The sequence below is a fragment of the Rhinatrema bivittatum genome, chromosome 1 (assembly GCF_901001135.1).
Source record: "Rhinatrema bivittatum chromosome 1, aRhiBiv1.1, whole genome shotgun sequence".
Lineage (NCBI taxonomy): Eukaryota > Metazoa > Chordata > Amphibia > Gymnophiona > Rhinatrematidae > Rhinatrema > Rhinatrema bivittatum.
The window spans coordinates 163,345,844-163,365,265 of NC_042615.1; the positions used below are offsets into that span (position 1 = coordinate 163,345,844).

A 19,422-nucleotide genomic window follows, 5' to 3' on the forward strand; every position below is an offset into this window, starting at 1 on the left:
CAGAGGCTCCAGGAACAGCGGCCACATGCCGCTGTGCCTCAGATTGCGCGCAGCCCAGGGCTGAAGTAAGTTTGGAAACAAAAACAAGAAATCAAAAAAGGTAGGGGGGAAAGGGCAGGTGAGGTAGGGGAAGGGAAGGTGGGCTGGGGTGGGGAGGAGAGGGAATGGGGGAAGGCAGTGCAGCTCGGTGCGCATAAAGGTGCACAATTGTGCACTCCCTTGCGCGCGCCGACCCCGGATTTTATAACATGCGCACACATGTTATAAAATCGGGCGTACATGTGCGCGCGCCGGGTAGCGCATGCACAATCTTTTAAAATCTACCCCTAATTTACTAAGCTCGTCCAAGAAAACATTATCACCTACAGTTTTTTTTGTTGGTCTTTTTTCCTATGAATCAAAGTAGACTAACACCCATATTACTTTAGCCAATTATGTAGAATAAAACAGCTGAAACAGCAAAAAAAAACCTGACAAATTATCATCATACTTTGTGCCACTAGATGCTGCTTTAATCACACACATTGAGCACTAAACACTTACCCTTGACAAAATACTTTCTAGAGATTCTGTTAAAGATCTCTTTGCTTTGCTCGTTAGCATATCAAGTCTGAATCGGGCAGCACTATTCGGCAGCTCCGCAGTGATATTTTCTCTTGAAGTTTGTGAAGCCTGTAGGAAAGGAGACTAATGAAAATGTGTATAAAACGACAAGAAAAAAAATAAAGTTTAGCTGCTTCTATGGTGCATATTTTAGAAGCAAAGCCTAACAGCTTCTAAAAGAACTTTCAAGGCCTATAAGAGTTAACCCCAAGAATGGTTTCAAAACACAAAACTGTTTATCCTGGAAACAGTAACCTTCACAGTAAAGACTCTGGCATTTGTACTTTAAAGAAGGAAGCCAGTGACAGAAGTCCGTTTGTAAAAATGAAATGATCAAGTTGCCTACATGAGCCAGCTCCATTATTAGGTGTCATGGGGGCTCAGTTTAGTAGTCAGGAAAAAAAAAAGTCACTCTTCTTTACATGGTCATTGTTACTCAGAAAAATGCACTAACATTTAATGATAGCAGCTTTCTCAGAAAACCAACTTCACTAGACAATCCCTGATGTCATTTTCCAAAATAGTCATCTCTTGGAATTATGCTTTTTTCGTCAGAAATAAATCGATGCAACTTTTTAAATAACTAAAGCTAAAGATTTCTGAAAACATTTAGCAATTGTTGTAAAATGTGTGCACTCAGAACCTATAGTTTACATCAGTTTGAAAAACTGTAAAGGTGAATTTTCAAAAGCTGCACACACACCAAGTAGATACATATGTAAAGCAGCATATACTTGCATATAAGCTATTTTATCAACCTCAAAATATATGCATAAGTGCGCAAGTACATTTGCATGTGTAAAAAAAAGGGGCGGGCCAGGGGCATGGCCAACATTTACACAAACAAGTCGCTATTTTATAAGGAAAAATGTAACAGCTTATTCACGTATATTTACTCCTGGTCTCTATTTGGAGTAACTGATAGTAAATGTTTTAAAAGTGAAATACTGAATGGGTGGGGGGACTTCAGGCTGAAAATCAAGGACAGTCTCATTGACCTGGGCAAACTGGTAGACTAATTGGTAAAACTAATTTCTTTGCCACTCGCATGTTAGTAAATTTTCATTTACACACAGTAAAAGCAGACTTACCTGGGGGGGGGCGGGGACGGGGACATAAACACAGGTAAAAGCTGCATGCATATATTTTTAAAGTTAGACGTAAAAATAGGCGAGTAATGCGGTTGTGCACTATTTAGCTGGATAAATTTTGATTTATCCAGCTAAATATTGAAATTGGAACTTATCCGGACAAATTCTAAATAATCCAGCTAAGTAGCAGCACATATCCGAACAAGCTCGGACGTATCCGGCTAAGTAATGGCATAGCCTTTGCCGCTACTTAGCTTGATAAATCAGAATTTTTTCTGGATAAGCACTATAATATATTCACGCATGTTCCCAAGTACATTGTTATGTATTATAAAATACATGAAAAACAGCAGAAAAGGACCAAATGGTACATCCAAGTCTGCCCAGCAAGCTTAATATCTATGCGCAGATATTAAAATACCAGAGCAGATTTGTGCATGCCTACATATATATATATATATATATATATATACACACATATATTGGTGCGCACATGCTTTAAAGTTATCCTCATATTGCAATAATAATAAGAAAAACCAAAGAACATTAATAGTAGTCTACAAAAAAAATATTTGCAACAGACTTTAGCCAGACTCCTTTTGTATCTCATGTCTTAATTGCAAAATTAAGTTTATGATCATCAACATTCTAAGATAAGAGACTCTGATATAGCCAAATCTGAACTTTAAAGCAAAATAGGCCAGAGCTCTGGGAAGTCTGCCCTATCTCCCCCTCAGACTACTATTCATTTATATAGTGCTACAAGGCACACCTAAGAGACAGTCCCTACTCCATGAAGTTTATAATCTAGTCAAGACACACAGAAGGAGCTTTCTAGAAAATGGTTAAAGCCAAGACAACCATGATCAAGGAGAACAGACTACATTTACCAGATTTCTGCACTTGCATGCAGCTTCAGTTTGGCAAATATGCACTGATGCCAGTATAAACAATAAAGTAAATGGATTTTTTTAGTCTGTGCATCTGCAGTAGTCTTACTCCATATTGATCATTCTCAGTGCCTTCATTCAGTGGACATGCTACTGCCATAAAACAAAACAGATAGCTGGAGATTCTGGTTTATTAATTTCAAGTGATTTAACTCAACTCATACCATACATAAAAATTAAAGCTTGGACACAAGACTGCAACTTGTCCTTAGTGAAGGGCGATAGAGAAGTATGAGATACCATCAGCACAGAATCCTGCCACCAACTGTGGGACAGAAGCTATGCGAGTCTACGTGTGTTATTGAATAGACAAGAGAGCTAAAGGACAAGACAGCATATGAGGGATTGAAATTTGTCTTCCTGATACAAATGCTGTGGTTGCACAGATGTCAAGATAATGTTCATCTGCTGCATCAAATGGAGAGCAACTTCTTGCCGTCACAGTAGAAAACAAGGGTTTCTCTATAGGGAAACAGAACTATTCATTTTATTATGTGTATTTGCAAACTATGGCTTGTTGGTTAATACAACAGTAACTAACTACAGTCTACATTTAAGGTAATGACTACACCGAACAATGAAATTAGGTAAATTAAACCATTCATTTATAAGACAGTATTGTTTGAAGAAAAAGGCCGTAAACATGATTCGGATTTCAATTACTAAGTATATAGATCATGTCATTAAGGCTTAAGTTTAATAAAATGTTCAAAAGAAGGCAGCTTTCCCCAAAAGGTAGATGTGCTATCACTGTTTAATATTCCACCTGTGACAGATAAATCGGCCACACACAGGAAGCCCCCAAATTATATCAGACTGCTCTCCAAGAAGGTATTACAGTTATTTGTCCCATCCCATTTGCTACTTGTATTTTGTTTGCAATATATTTTATCACTTTGGCTTATTCCAGAATACAAGGAACAGGCAAGTAGGAGCTTTCTTGCACCAGTATTCATTCCTCTTCTTTATTTTAAAATTCTTATTGTCTACTTATAGCAATAGGTGCTCATCAAAATGTGTCTATAGTTGCTTAACTATATTTTTAGTCCATCAGTTTCCATTTTGCTCCTTTGTGCTTGCAGCTCCATCAGAACCAAATTCTACTTGGGCTACGACATCATGAGTCTTCATGTCCAATTACCCAGAGATTTTGTCGCCTTGAGAACAAGTTCTTTGAAATTTAGGAAGGCACTCAAGTCTCACCTGTTTATACAAGCCTTCCCTCATCTGAATTCTACTTAATTTTATTTTTTTTTCTTTTCAGATTGTTCTATTTTATTGCACTTTGTTTTACCCATTTTATTTAGTATTTTATTTGTCTTGCTGTTTTATTTTATTTAAAATTTGAATAAATTATGATTGTTACATTTTCATTAGTTTTATTTTGAAATGTTTTGTGCTATATTTTTGCAAATTTTTTTACTTACCTTGTTCAAATTTTATTTGTACATCATTTTGTTTCACCAATGTAATTAATTGCGATTAATCAAGGAATAATAAACAAACAACATAAACCACTCTCCCATCTCACTTATTCTAGTCATTTCAGAGATAGTCCTCAGCCATGCACCAGGGTTCTTTCTGAGCCCTGCAATAATGGGTCTTAAATCCCACTAACAGGTATTGACACTGCAAAATGACTGGGGTTACCCTCCCTCTACCCAGGGCCTATAAACGCTGTCTCTGCAGCATCCCCGTCTCTGGCTGACTCAGGAATCAAACCCAGATACTTTGCATGACAGTGCACAGCACTACCACAGAATTACTAGGCTGGCCCAACACAAAGGGAACTTCAAGCATCCTACCTGTTTCACTTCCCCATTGTGGACATGGTCTCTCTGCTTCTCTTCATAGAGATTTCTCAGTAAAGAGATAACCAATTCATTTTCCTGCTGATCAGACCTTGGCATCATTTTCTTCAAAGAAACAAAAAAAAAAAACCACATGTAAAGATTACTCATTAGCACCTTGTTACAGCTAACTCTGACACAGGGCATTTCCTTAAGTTGTTTCTTCTTCCAATGTTATGCTATAAAGCAAAAGATCCTACTATAAATTCTTGAAAAACTGCTGGCCAGCAGGGATTTATTTTAATGGGCCTGTTCACCTCACTCACAGTTCAATTTTAAATTCTAAATGACATAATGGACAATTATAATGGAAGCCTCTTCTACTAAACTTCCTGGTACCTCTATCTTATTCTTAAATTTCATTTTTTCAGTGTATTTTTAAATAGTAGAACGTCTACTATATGGACAAAACTTCTTCATACTGTTATACATACAGGGGACAGAATTTAATTTCAGGCAGCATAGATCTGACTGTTTTCTGTGTGATATGGAGCAGCATGTTCTCTAATGAAGTAGCACATTCTTTTCATTAAAAAAACAACCAACTGTAGATCGGGTGACTATTTAGATCCATGTCAAGGAGGACATATTGAATCAGGCCGGGTTTTGCATGCATGGATATGTAGCTCTGTTTTTCTTAGGCATTCAAAACTACAGTTACACAAACGGGGCACAACAAGGATTGGATCAGCCTGCCCTCTCGACATCCTAACTTTAGGAGGGTTAACAATACTTGATGTTCAAGTTGGTTTCTGTAAATAAATATTTAATTTCAGCCAACAATAATCTTCGCTGTAAGAACGGCGTGGGCCAGGCCATAATAAATGTATTTTACTAGTCGTTCCACTAGAGGTCACCAGTTATTTCTGTATATTCTTTAAGACATGGGCTACCTTTCTACGGTAGAAAAAATTTTGCTTGGTTCTCATGCTAGCAAACTTCTGAAAATATAGAAAGTATGATAAATCAGGCTCTGTTTGTAGCAAGTGATTTATTCTTTTAGTGCTAGTGGGGAAAAAAAAACACATGATACAACAGGCACACAATGCCTGTCTGCATGATGTTTGCCAATTTCTTTGTATTTCTCCACACACATTCTCCCTCTCCAGCAAACATTTGCAAAACAAAATTCGCAGAGATAAGCTGCTACAATAAAATAGATTCATAATATTTTATCAAGGAACAACATCTTCAAGTCCCAAAAGCCTCATCATTAAACAATGCAGCAAGTTGCAAGGATTCCTTCATTACTTATTTCACAGCATGACTGGCAGAAAGGGGCAGACTTGCCTCCACATCATTTGTTACAGTCATTTTAGGACAAACAATTACATATCATTCACCAAAAGGGCATTTGTACATGATTTTTTAATATTTTTCTTTTCACCAACTTAAAAGTCAGACAATCAACTAAGGTTTACAGCAAATGCAAAAGGAAGTGGGTTTGGCACTTTAGATGACACTTAGGGCTGACATGTTCTATGATAAATTACATTTTAAGTAAACCTATTTCTTTCCACAGCCTGTTCCAGATCCACCCCACCTCCCCAAATATATTTTGGTTCTTAACACAATGCTAAAGATGTAGATCGAAAAGCCAATCAAATTGCTGACTAAAGGTGAGATGGCATCTGATTTAACATGCGCGTGTTAAGGTTATATAAAACACTTTTTCTAAACGTTTTGTGAACTCACTTTATCGAAACATAGCAGAATGATAGCTCTGCCATGTTGGGATAAAATTAATTTAGCGTGTGTTATCTCTCCCGAAGAAGCGCTCTGCACGAAACACGTTCATGTCGGGGGATACGCTTTCTGATGAATTTTCAGGACAAGAAATTTTACAAATTTGGAATGAATCATTAATGGAATAAAGTTCACCATGAAAATGATTTTGTGGCTCAAGGCCTTTCACATAACCTTAACATACGCTTGTTAAATCAGATGCCATCTCACCTTTTTATTCATGTATTTGTTTGTTTTGTGAGACAGGCACTCGTCTCCACCACTATATTGTGGATTCAAAAACCAGCACAGATCAAAAAAAACCTGCCCTCCAGAAACTGAGCCACTTAAGCTCAGAACAATCCTTTTGTATAGGGGTGCACATATTTTGGTTCTTGAGGGCCACAGACAGGCCCTGCTTTCTGAGATAGCCACAAACAACATTCAGAAGTTGCATCTGCATATATTTGGTTCAAGAGATCTGACCAGTGTGGGGCCTTCAAGGACTAAATATGCAAGCATCTTGCTTTGAAAACACTTAGGTTTGTTTCACAGGCAGATTGCAAACTTAGTAAAGTCTAAACCTGCTAAAATAAAAAGTTGATCTAATCATTTTTCTAGCTTAAAAAAGTCCTACAAGCATTTCTATTGAATACAATCTGGATAGTGTGGTATCTAAAATAGATGTTTTTCCTGGACAGCCCCACATTTTGCTGCTCCAATTGGATGTCTAAATTACCGCGGTTTCGATACCAGGTAAAGCACTCCTGCTGTACCCAGGTCTGAGCAAAGAGAAGAGCAGAGAATAAATACTGTAATTTATATAATATAGTTTTATTCTGTGTTATTTCTCTCATACATAACATCTTAAAATACAGATTACAATGGATAACAACCACTACAAATACAAGAGAAATAAATACATTGTAGAAAGGCATAACTGGTTAAGGGCTGGTGTGCATAAGATTGATTTGGACACTAATGCCCAATAGACAACCAAGGATAAGGAAGGACAGATGAAGCAGCAGCGTTTTTAATCATAACTTGAAGAGGTCTGACGATTTCATTGAGTGAAGAGAGGCAGTAATATTGTTCCCACCAATGGACGCGACTATAAGGGTCACTTTTTTCCTCAGCTACAAATAGGTCAATGTTTTGAGGTAGGGCTGGTCCCATCCATGCAGGCAGACCGGTGCCATTCTGGGATGCCAATCCATTGAGGCAGGGGCACTGGGGTTTGATCCTGCCCCATTTGGACTTCAGGACCCCTGACAGGGTGAAAGGCCAGGACATGCTCAGGAGTCATACATTATTTTTTTTAATTTTTTTTTTATTACGACAGGGGAAAAGCAGCTATGGGGATGGAATTAGTTGCTTGCTAGAACATAGACATAGACATAGAAATGACGGCAGAAGACTACCAATCGGTCCATCCAGTCTACCCAGCAAGCTTCACACTTCTTTTTTCTCATACTTATCTGTTTCTCTTGGCTCTTAGTAACCTTATGTTCTAATTCCCTTTCACCCCCACTATTAATGTAGAGAGCAGTGATGGAGCTGTTTCCAAGTGAAATATTAAGTTTGATTAGTTGGGCAAGCGGCAGCATAGCTCTCTGCCGTTGAAGCAGAGAGCAATGCTTGATATGCGTGAAGTATTAGTTTTTCTTCTCCCCTGCCATTGAAGCAGGGAGCTATGCTGGATATGCATTGAAAGTGAAGTATGCCTTGAAAGACACATTAACTATCATCAAATATTGAAAAGCCTAATAATTGGTAATTGAATAAGCCTAATAATTGGTAATACCTATAGCCCATGAACCCATCCCTGTTTTTTTTTTGTTTGTTTTTTTTCTTTTTTTAATTGGGAGATGGCAGCCCTCCATCCCTCCGCTCCGTGAAGGTGGAACACCAACCACTGGCATCCCGCTCCATGAATGCCTCTGTGGCTACTGCCGCTCCGTGCAGTGTTTTGCTGCCTGCTCTTTATACGCGTCCTCTAGACCTGATGGATCCACAGTGTTTATCCCACGCCCCTTTGAAGTGCTTCACAGTTTTGGACTTCACCACTTCCTCCGAAAGGGCATTCCAGGCATCCACCACTCTCTCCGTGAAGAAATACTTCCTGACATTGGTTCTTAGTCTTCCTCCTTGGAGCCTCAGCTCGTGACCTCTGGTTCTGCCGATTTTTTTCTGACGGAAAAGGTTTGTCGTTGTCTTTGGATCGTTAAAGTTTTTCAAGTATCTGAAAGTCTGAATCATTTCACCCCTGCTCCTCCTTTCCTCCAGGGTGTACATATTTAGATTCTTCAATCTTTCCTTGTATGACATCCGATGAAGACCCTCCACCTTTCTGGTCGCCCTTCTCTGTACCGCTTCAATCTTGTCTCTGTCTCTTTGAAGATACGGTCTCCAGAACTGAACACAGTACTACAGGTGAGGCCTCACCAAGGACCTGTACAAGGGGATAATCACTTCCCTTTTCTTACTCGATATTCCTCTCTATGCAGCCCAGCATTCTTCTGGCTTTTGCTATCGCCTTGTCGCATTGTTTCGCAGACTTCATATCATTAGACACTATAACCCCAAGGTCTCTCTCCTGCTCCGTGCACATCAGCCTTACCCCCCCCCCCCCCCATATCGAATAGGAGGAAAATTAAACACAGTACTTTTTTTCCAAATGAAACAAAAGCACATCCCTAGTTACATCCCTAAAGAGGGGTGAAAATTGCATCAAAGCTCAAAGAAAGCATGCAAAGGCCAACACGGATGGATTTTGGCCATGCATGGGAAAGATCTGAGAGGAGGGTTGAGAGATTGGTGAAGACCCAAGGGGGAGGAATGGTGTTAGGTTGTATTTAGGAATTTTAGATGCACATCTACCAAAAAGAAGATAAAACTCAACTGGGAAGACTGCATGAGCTGTTTAGGTCGTTATCTACAGTCTTTACTCTAATATTATATTACTATGAATGAACAGAGGCAAAGCAGAAAAGAACCAGTGGAGTGGACTGAAATGAAAAAGGGAAGATATGGTACAGTACATACATAGCTTCCTATAATCTCCCATTCTCTGCCACAGAATCTTTCAGGGCATAAGAAAGACCCCCCATCTGGAATAATTTTGAAAAAAAATTCTTTTTTTTTTAACCCATCGAAGGAAACATGTTCAGTGTAAGCATTGCAAGTGATCAAATCTGAGCCATTGTTTAAAAATATGTGAAGGAACTTCATGGGAAATGATTTAAACCAGTCGTTTAGATGATGTTCTTTTCATGGTGATTTAAACTGTCTTGATTTAAAGCAATCCAGCCAAATAATTTTAAAACATGGTGATGATCACTTTTTTCACAAGTGCTAAAATAGGTGGGTTTAAAAGGGGTTGGACAAGGTCCTGGAAGAAAATTTCATAAATACCGTAGTTATTAACCAGGTAACTCAGGGAGAACCCACCACTTGTCATAGGGAGTAAACAGCAAAACGTTCCATCTACTTTTTGGGACTGGCCACTGTTGGAGGCAGGATGTTGAGCTTGATGGACCTTTGGACTGACGCAGCATGGCATGAAAGTAATTAGTGTGCTGAGAAATGCTCATGCTGACATGATTGTGCTGATTAGTGGGGCTAGGCTCCTGTGTCACCATTGGGAGAAAGCTTAATACTAGTTTCACAAGTGTTCTTTCTGGCTTGTGAGAGACAAATATTCGTCCTCCCACCCAGCAGGGTAACATTAATTTCAGTGCCATGTGGGAGCTTGGGGATTCTAGAGAATAAGACTGACACTTAAATATCCCCATTCCTTATTCTAACTTTTTTTAAACTACGGCATCAAAAAATAACCAAGAGAAGAAAGTATAAGGGTTTTATCTGTGTGCTCTACAGTTTTAAAAAGCCTTATGCCTGTTTTAGATAAAGATAAGACAAACACTAACTTGACCCATCCAAGAGTCAGGCTGCCAGAATCTTTTCTACCTGAAATAAGATGAGGACAAGGAAGATATTATCCCCCAACACTTCACAATCTCCAAAGCATAAAGGGAGGAGTTGAAAACAATCAACCAAAAAGCAATGTGGATAAGGGAGCAAAGAAGATCAGAGAATCAATACTGTAATTTATATAACAGTTTTATTCTGTGCTTCTCTCATACATAACATCTTAAAATACTTTATCACTCTAAAATACAGATTACAATGGATAAGATAACAACCACTACAAATACAAGAGAAATAAATACATTGTAGAAAGGCATAACTGGTTAAGGGCTAGTGTGCAAAAGATCGATTTATTTATTATTTATTTATTTATTTATAAAACTTTTAATATACCGACATTCATAGGGCATATCATGCCGGTTTACAAATAACTGAAGCAGGTAGAAAATACAATGAACAGGGGTGGGGGAGAAGGGGAGCAGGCAAGAAAAAGGTGAGAGGTGGGCAGGGGAAGAGCAGCAAGAAAGAATAGGGCAGAAGGAGAGAGAGGAACAATCAACTTGATAAATATAATAAGAGGAACATAATTGTAACTGTTTTTAAAATTATAAGTTAAGGCGAAGTACTCATTTACAATAGATCAGTTGTATGATTAATTGTTTGGGGGGGGGGAGAGGGAGAGGGAGGCGGATGTAGGGGAAGAGGTGGGGGGGAGATTAGGGGGTAGGGAGAGTGGGCTAAGGGGGTAAGGGGTGGTTGGGGGGTGAAAGGGAGGGAGTACGGCAATGGAGGGGATAGGGGGTGGCTAGGTTTGATTGGCTTCTGGGTAGGCTTGCCTGAACAGCCAGGTCTTGATGCCTTTTTTGAAGGACTGTAAGGAGGGCTCAAGTCGAAGGTAATGGGGAAGTGAGTTCCAAAGGGTGAGGCCAGCTATGGTAAACGCTCTTTCTCTGGTGTTGGAGAGGTGTGCGGTTTTGAGAGGTGGGGTGCGTAGGGTGCCTGCGAGGGCATTTCTAGTGGGTCGATTAGAGGTACGGAAGTGTGGCATGTTTTTAAGCCAGGCGGGGTTGTTTTTATGAAGGGCGTTGTGCAGTATGGTGAGGATTTTATATTTAATGCGGTATGGTATGGGAAGCCAGTGCAAGTCCTTTAGTATGGGGGTTATGTGTTCAGTCTTACGGGTATTGGTGGTGATTCTTGCCATCGCATTTTGAAGGATTTGTAGGGGTTTGATTGCGGAAGTAGGGAGGCCTAACAGGAGGGAATTGCAGTAATCTAGTTTGGAAAGGATAGTGGACTGCAGAACTAAACGGAAATCATGTGCATGAAGGAGTGGTTTCAGTTTTTTAAGAATGTGAAGTTTGTAGAAGCCTCCTTTTATTAGGGACTTGATGTGTGGCTTGAAATTGAGGTGTTGATCAAGTAGGATTCCTAGGTCTCTTACATTAGATGTAGGTGAGTGGGTTATGGTGGGGGTGGGAGCAGTGGGGCAGGAAGTGTGCTCTGGTTGATTGATGACGAGGGTTTCAGTTTTATCCGCATTGAGTGCCAGGTGGAGATTGGCCAAAAGGGAGTTGATGGTGGAGAGGCAGGATTCCCAGTATTGAAGGGATGCCTTGAGTGTAGTTTGAATGGGGATGATGATTTGGACATCATCAGCATACAGGAAGAAAGTCAGCCCTAGGTCGGAGAGAAGTTGGCAGAGGGGGAGAAGATAGATGTTAAAAAGTGTGGAAGAGAGGGAGGATCCTTGGGGGACGCCTTGTGTGAGTGGGATATGTGAAGAGGTACTTTGATTGATTTGTACAGCGTATTCTCTGTGGTTGAGATAGGAGGAGAACCAGGATAGAGCAGTGCCAGTGACGCCTATTTCTGCCAACCTGGAAAGTAGGATTTGGTGGTTAACAGTGTCAAAGGCCGCAGAGATATCAAGGATGGCCAGGAGGTATGATTTCCCCTGGTCCATGCCGATGAGGAGAGTGTCAGTGATAGCTAAAAAGAGATTTTCAGTGTTACGACCTTTACGGAAGCCGAATTGCGAAGGGTGTAGGATATTGTGGTCCTCAAGGAAGTCAGTGAGTTGGATGTTGACTACCTTCTCGAGGATCTTGGATATAAGGGGGAGGTTGGAGATGGGTCTGTAGTTTGCTGGGTTCGTAGGATCAAGGGTGGGTTTTTTTAGGAGGGGTTTGACTACAGCTAGTTTAAGGGGGTCTGGGACTTTGCCGGAGGTTAGTGAGCAGTTAATTATGTTTGCTATGGGTTTAGCAATAGTAGTGGGTATAGAGAGGAGGAATTTAGAGGGGATTGAGTCTGCTATGTGAGAGGCCGGTCTCATCTTTTTTAGGATAGATTCTATCTCTAGGGTGAAGGTGTGTTCAAGGGATTCGAGGAGGTGCTTGGTATTACTGGTGAGGGGAGGTATGGGGGAGGGATTGGAGGGGAGGCGTTGAAGAATGCTGTTGATTTTGGTCTGGAAATACCTTGCGATTTCTTCACATTTTGTGTCGGTGTTTCCTTCGTGGGAGATGGGAGTGGGGGATTTAGTAAGATCAGCAACATAGGAGAAAAGGGCTTTGGGGTTGAATTGGTAGCAATGAATTTTGGAGGAATAGAAGTCACGTTTGGCTTGGAGGGTGGCTTGGCGGTAGTTGTGCAGGGTCTGTTTGTATATAGCTTTATGAGTAGGAGAGGGTTGTCTGCGCCAGATGCGTTCCTTGGATCTGAGATCCTGCTTTGCCTTCTATAACTGGTTGGTATACCAGGGTTGTTTTTCTCTTGTTGATAGGGGGATTTCTTTGTGTACAATTGGACAGAGTTCGTCAGCTATAGTGGATGTGATGTTATTCCATGATTGCAAGGCTGTATCTGGATTGGAGAGGTCAAGGTTCTTGGTTGTTTTTTCAAGTGCAAGGGCGAGCTCCTCTGAGGGGCATGTTTTGCGAAAGGATATGGTTTTGTTCTGTGATTGTGATGTGTTGGTAGTGATGCTGGTAGAGAGGGAGGCATTGACAATGAAGTGGTCTGACCAAGGGATGGGGGTGGTGGAGGGGGTGTTGGATGCTAAGATGTAGGAGTTAACGAAAAGGAGGTCAAGGGTATGACCAGCTCTGTGTGTGGGTGTAGTGATGAGCTGTCTATAACCTAGAGCTTTGAGAGTGATCAATAAGGTTTCACATGAGGAAGTGATCGGGCTGGCGTCTACGTGGAGATTGAAGTCGCCAAGTATAATGGCTGGGCTATCGGGTTTAAGGTTGTCAACGATAAATTCTATGAGGGGGGATGGGTCATGGTCAAGTATGCCAGGGGGGGCATAGATGAGACATACCTGTAGGGTGGTGGATTTGAAAAGTCCTATTTCTAGTTTGTGGGGGGGTTGGGAGGGTTGGAGTTTTAGGTTAAGATATTTTTTAGCTGCTAGGAGTAAACCACCGCCTCTTTTTTATGTCTTGGGATAGAGAAGATATCATAGGTTTGTTGTGGGAGTTGGTTTAGGAAAACCTGGTCTGTGTCTTTTAGCCAGGTTTCCGTGATGGCGCATAGGTCTAGGCTGTTGTCAGAGAGGATGTTGTAGAGGATAGGCGCTTTTTTAAGGATAGATTGGGAGTTGAATAATGAAATGGCAAGAGTTGCTAGGCCTAGGAGTTGTGTGAGGGGTGTGATCAAGATAGGGATTAAGGATTTCTGGTGGTTGCCAGGATGGGTTTGGGAAAGGGTGGTTTTGCATAGGGTGGGATGGTGGATAATGGGAATAGTGTAGTGACACATGTCGGATTGAAGGTAGGGTGGGGGCAGGGAAGGAAGAAACGGTACGGTGGGCTGCTGTAAATCCACACAGAGGGATGAGGGTGGGAGTTAGAGGCAGGATGGAGGAGTTATGCAGTTACATATAACTTGGTGTGGTACATTTAACTGAAGAATGTACTTGCAATGGAGTCTTTTCTTGTATAAATAGGACGTTGCAAGTGAGAAGCATTAGGGGGGGTTTATACAGTTAGGAATGAACAGGAGGGGTAGGCACTTACAAGGCTTTCTATATACAATTGGTATGAAGGAAAGACATAGCTTTAGTTATACACCTACATATCTGGATCAAGCATATACAGTTTTTTGGACACTAATGCCCAATAGACAACCAAGGATAAGGAAAGACAGATGAAGCAGCAGCGTTTTTAATCATAACTAGAAGTCAGGCGATTTCATTGAGTGAAGAGAGGCAGTAATATTGTTCCCACCAATGGACTCGACTATAGGGGTCACTTTTTTCCTCAGCTACAAATAGCTTAAGGTCAGATCAGCAATGAGGTCACTGAAATGGATGCACAAAGAATGTGAGTGAGTAAAGCCATGAAGAGAGTGCGCAGGCACACTTACCAGGTGACCACAAACCCTGCACCAATGTGCTTCAGGCTCTTCTCACAGAAAAATCTTGGCACCACAGAGGACTTTAATTCACGTGAAAATACTTTAAGAAATACTAACACTTGGTTTTAAAATTCAATATTCCTCTTTTTAAAAAAATATTCTAGTGAATTTAGAGTCCACGAAAAGGTGCCAGACAGAGCAATGTAAACTAAAGTTCTCATGTATCCAAAGAAGCAGCAGCAGTACTAACTTCCACTCACTACCCTGTCAATGTCTTAACCCTACTAAGGGATCACCTCCAAGAACCAGAGGACCATACCTCAAAGTCAGTCTTCATGCCTGACCAATATGTTTCCTCTGCTTGGGTTATCAATAGCAGTGCTAAATTGTGTTGGTATTGATTTGTGAAATGGACACCCAGCCACTGGGATCCAGACTGAAACCACCGACCCAATTTTACATAGGCCACAAAACAGCATTCAAAAATGGATAGGAAGGGCGAGGTGGGAAGGTATGGGAAGGTAATAAATTGAAGTGAAACGTATGAGGAGTTTTCCATGAATACAGTTTAGCCTCTTTATTACGGTCTTGTTAAAACTGATGTAAACAACTTATCAAGAGGTTGATGACCGAATATATATAATTTGCATAGCTATTTACGCTCGGCTGAACATGTATGTGTTCTATTGTCTTCTAATAAACATTACAATGGAAACAAATGGTAATTTTCAGTCACTACTGACACACATGCTAATTTTCAAAATTAATTTACTCTCTGCCAAATAAAAGACGATGTCCACAGCTGAACCTACTGGATACTTACACATGACGGCATGGATAATGAAGTGGAATACATTCATTCCAGCGTATCTATATCTTGATTATTTTTGTCACTACATCACCTTGCAGTATTGCTTTGCTGTCCAAAAATATGGGGTATTCTTTGGGTGGGGGGGGGGGGGGAGAAGCTGGGGCTCTGGTTAGCTGCTTCAAACCCCAATATTGCCATTTATGAGAAGGGGTTCAGAGGCTTGGAACCAGGGGCCATTGGTAAAGTGCACAGTTTTAATGGTGACTGCTTCTGAAGAGAGATTTTGGAGCTTGGCACAATGTTTGCAAGAAATCTTAAAATCTCTCTCCTTTAATAAGACTTGAAAATTTACCTGGATTTCCTCAAACACAGATGCTTGCTCCCAGTAACTTAGTGTTGTAAGGTGCTTCTGAAGTTCGAGTTTAGTTTTAGAAGGATGAATCCCTAGAAAAGAAAAACACCAACAACAAATGCCATCAGCTACTGGCAAAGGATGGGGATACTCTCCTGATGTGAAATTCAGAAAAATAAAATGTGAATGAATTTTGATCTATCCTAGAATAGTTCCGTAAGAACTATGGGGGTAATTTTCAAAAGGATTTACGCATGTAAAAGTAGCAAATCTTATGGCAATTTTCAAAATCCCATTTACTTGTGTAAAACCCAGTTTTAAGCTCAAATGTTCTTTTGAAAATTACCCCTTAAGTCTTCCATAAGCAAAAATAAATGTAATTTTTTTTTCTAAAACTTAACAGAATTAAGTCTGAAATGTGAGATACTGCAAGTGCTGTAGTATTTTCCTTTTATATTACCAAACCAATAGCATTTTTAAACAGCAAAGATAAATGTTTACTTCTGATAAACATTAAAGTGCACCACATCTATGGAGGCACATCAGGCATTTTCGATAATCCAAGTAAAATAGAGTACATTACCCATCATTTTACTAACAGCTTTTTACATTTATATATTGCCACTCCAAAACCAGCTTGAAGCTATTTACAACATGTAAAAATTACCTTATACAAGTACATTATCATACTGCATAACATAACCCTCAACCAGTCAGAGTTCACAGCTCTCATTTGATTTTTTTTTTTTTTAATTTAACTTAAATCTTGTATATAATAGCACTGATTCAGAAACCACAAGCTTAGTCATAACACTACAGCCCTCGATTACAAAAATAAATGTTACGCAATGCAATCCAGTCCACAAACTTGAGCCAGAAATTCCTGCCCTGAAAACTGAGTTGTTTGAAAATTGAAATGTAATTTCTTATCTTATTACTATGTTTTCTAATTGTTTCATTGTAAACCAATGTGATGTGCAAATGAACGTCAGTATAGAAAAGCCTCAAACAAACAAACAAATACATAAATAATACAAGGATAACAGAATCTCATATAAGGTAAGCAATAGGAAATTAGGATACATGGGATCTAGGTCATAAGTGCGAGAAGATCATGAATTGGCAAGAGAAGTTACAACTTGTGAGAAAACTGCAGCAGGCTCAAGACCCACCTTAGTGAAAAGACAGCCAGCCAAATTTGAGGGGTCAAAATATATACATAACAGACCGATACTTTCTAACACATTTACAAGGTAAATTAAGCCAAACAAATACACTCAATTTGCAAAACTCTATGTCTTAACAGAAGAAACTGTTGCCATCTTTTCTGTGCAGTTTTTGCTACATCTGGAAATGCTCAGACTTTGCAATCAAAAAACCAGGTCTCTTGATACTTAAAGAATGATTGGAGAGCTCAATCTCTATCCGAGTCTAGAACAAAACTGACAAGTGGTTAAAGTAGGTTTTTCATCTTCCCCTCCAAGACCTAAGTTAAATAAAAAAAAATAAAAAATCAAATGAGAGCTGTGAACTCTGACTCTGAACAGATCTCTCCTTTTTCTTTTGAAAAAGGAGCTCTGGACCCAGAAGAAAATGATTTATCTGGAATTTTTAATTCTTCCATCATGTATCTCAAACATATCCAGTGGTATAGCAGTGGACATTCATAGAAAATGAATAAACCACAAAGTACAATGTCTATGTCCTCCAGTCTCTCTATTTTATCATGTAACGCAAGTTTGTCTTTTATTAAGCAATCTTCCTTATGCTGTATTTTCCTAACGTGTATTTCAACCACATCCAACCATTTAGTGTTAGCTCCCACTTGAGTTACAATAAAAAAGACTTCTCAATCCAGCAATAGCAAATCATAAATTTACCGAAGTAACCACTTTTGGCTTAGCCAAAGTCACCCATGGAAAAACCATAGAAGAATTCAAACTCACAGAGATTGATTTAGAGACTCCCTCCAACTGCTGCCCTTCCTTGAGATCTGGCTTGTCTCCTGCAGTTTTAAGTGCCTGTAGAACTTATCCAAGCATCTTCTCCCTTTCTCCTGCAGAAACCCATCTGTAGGCAGCTCTCTGCCCACCTCGATGAATCCCTTTGCCAGACCTATCAGCGCAGTCCTCAGCTCAAGGCTGTAAGATGTCTCATGCCCAGGGAAGACGGACTGCTCTCCTTCCCCTATCGAAACCTACATAGGCTGTCCACTGGGGCATCCTGTGATTGAATGACAAACCACTCAATGGGCCCCCCATAGGCACTGAAGACTCATTGGCCTTAAAGACTCGAAACATCCACTTCCATTTCATCATAGCAATTGTAATCAGCAAACAAAGGAAAACATGGTGGATTGTTCAAGGTATTTAGCATTTGTCCATCACTTTACTCTGTCCCTCAGAGTTCTTTTTAATCAGGCCAGTGGTACCCAATACAATTGGGACTGAGCTCCTGTAATATGATATTGGTGCTCCATAGATACAGATGTTATTCAGGAATCCTGCCAAGGGACATGAGACTCAAAACTGATCTCTGGCTTCAAAATTTGAATAGATTCACAACTGAACACTCTAAATTGATATTTGTATGAAACTCATGGTCTATGGATAAAGTAATACAGTGCAATGTAAGCAGTGGGGGTTTCTAAAGCAGGCGTTAAGACATCCCAATTCATCAGTTTACACTGATTTCTACATTGTGTTTGTGCAAAGCCACAACAGCCATCCTTTGTGGCTAAATCTGCTTAGAGACACAGTATGTGTTTTGCTGAAATGGATCATCTTCTGGTTTTGTGGACTTAAGACAATAGCAGCTGTCAACTGCTTTCTTAGCAAACCAAAAATCCAAAGAATCCTAGTGTTACGAAAAATATTATTATTATTATATTATTAAGCAGACAACTTTAATATAAAGTATAAATCATTTCACATACAAGGGACTAACTGAGCATGCTATAGCCTTTTGCTCTATAATTTCTGTCAATCACTTTTTAAATAGTAGATGGGCTGCAATTAATCAACTGTGTAAACCCTCTGCATGACTTCAAAATGAATGCATTCCTTATGATGCATGCTTAGTGCCTATGTTCTCATAGTGAGTTTCTGCCAATACAGAATTTTCACTCTGCCTTTTGCTTGCTCATGCACTTACCTTCTACCTTCTCACAGAGTTTGTGGAGGCTTTGCATGGGGCACCCCTCACAGAGCTGACTCTGAGCTTTTGAATTCTGGTGCACAGCTGCAACACTAAAAGCCTGCTTTAGCGTCATCATAATCTCATCCACCTGAATGGAGAGCAGAAGAAGCAATAACAAGATCTGAAATTAACACACAGCTGCTGCAATAAACCCTTTATGAAAAGAAACTAATCTCCTTGAAGAGTTGCTCTTAAATACAGTTGTTGATCTTATCTAACTTATAATAAAAATATGAATGTTATTTCTAACACAGCAAAAATAGAAATTGTTCTGGAGTTTTAATTTGATGGCCATGGAGAGTTGGTCGAATTTCCAAAGCATGCATTTGAATCCAGCAGTTCTGCTAGGTAGTAGTCACAGCCCTTGGGGGAGAAACATGCAAGTACTGTATTGTTCTCATAAGGTCTTCCGGTATCAGATGATGCTGTGAAGAAAGCTGTATTTTCCTCTCTACCACAGATAGTCGCCATAATACTTGGCCAAGATGGGGTGGATCTAAATGAAAGAGTGCTCCCTGAGATAAACATACAAAGGAGTACACAGAAA

At 39.9% G+C, this 19,422-nt stretch overlaps 1 protein-coding gene across 5 annotated transcripts in view; it reads right to left on the reverse strand.

Moving 5' to 3' along the window:
* Window positions 1-19,422, reverse strand: part of TBC1D1 (TBC1 domain family member 1) — a 480,914-nt gene that overhangs the window by 229,079 nt on the left and 232,413 nt on the right. For 3 of the 5 annotated variants that reach the window (XM_029589471.1, XM_029589498.1, XM_029589488.1), the window contains 4 exons: window positions 18,831-18,963; window positions 15,678-15,769; window positions 4,450-4,560; window positions 544-687 (listed from right to left, as the gene is read on the reverse strand). In XM_029589471.1, coding sequence (XP_029445331.1) covers window positions 544-687; window positions 4,450-4,560; window positions 15,678-15,769; window positions 18,831-18,963 — 480 coding nt within the window. The remainder of the gene's footprint in view (window positions 1-543; window positions 688-4,449; window positions 4,561-15,677; window positions 15,770-18,830; window positions 18,964-19,422) is intronic. The other 2 variants (XM_029589507.1, XM_029589478.1) reach the window with 1 other exon arrangement.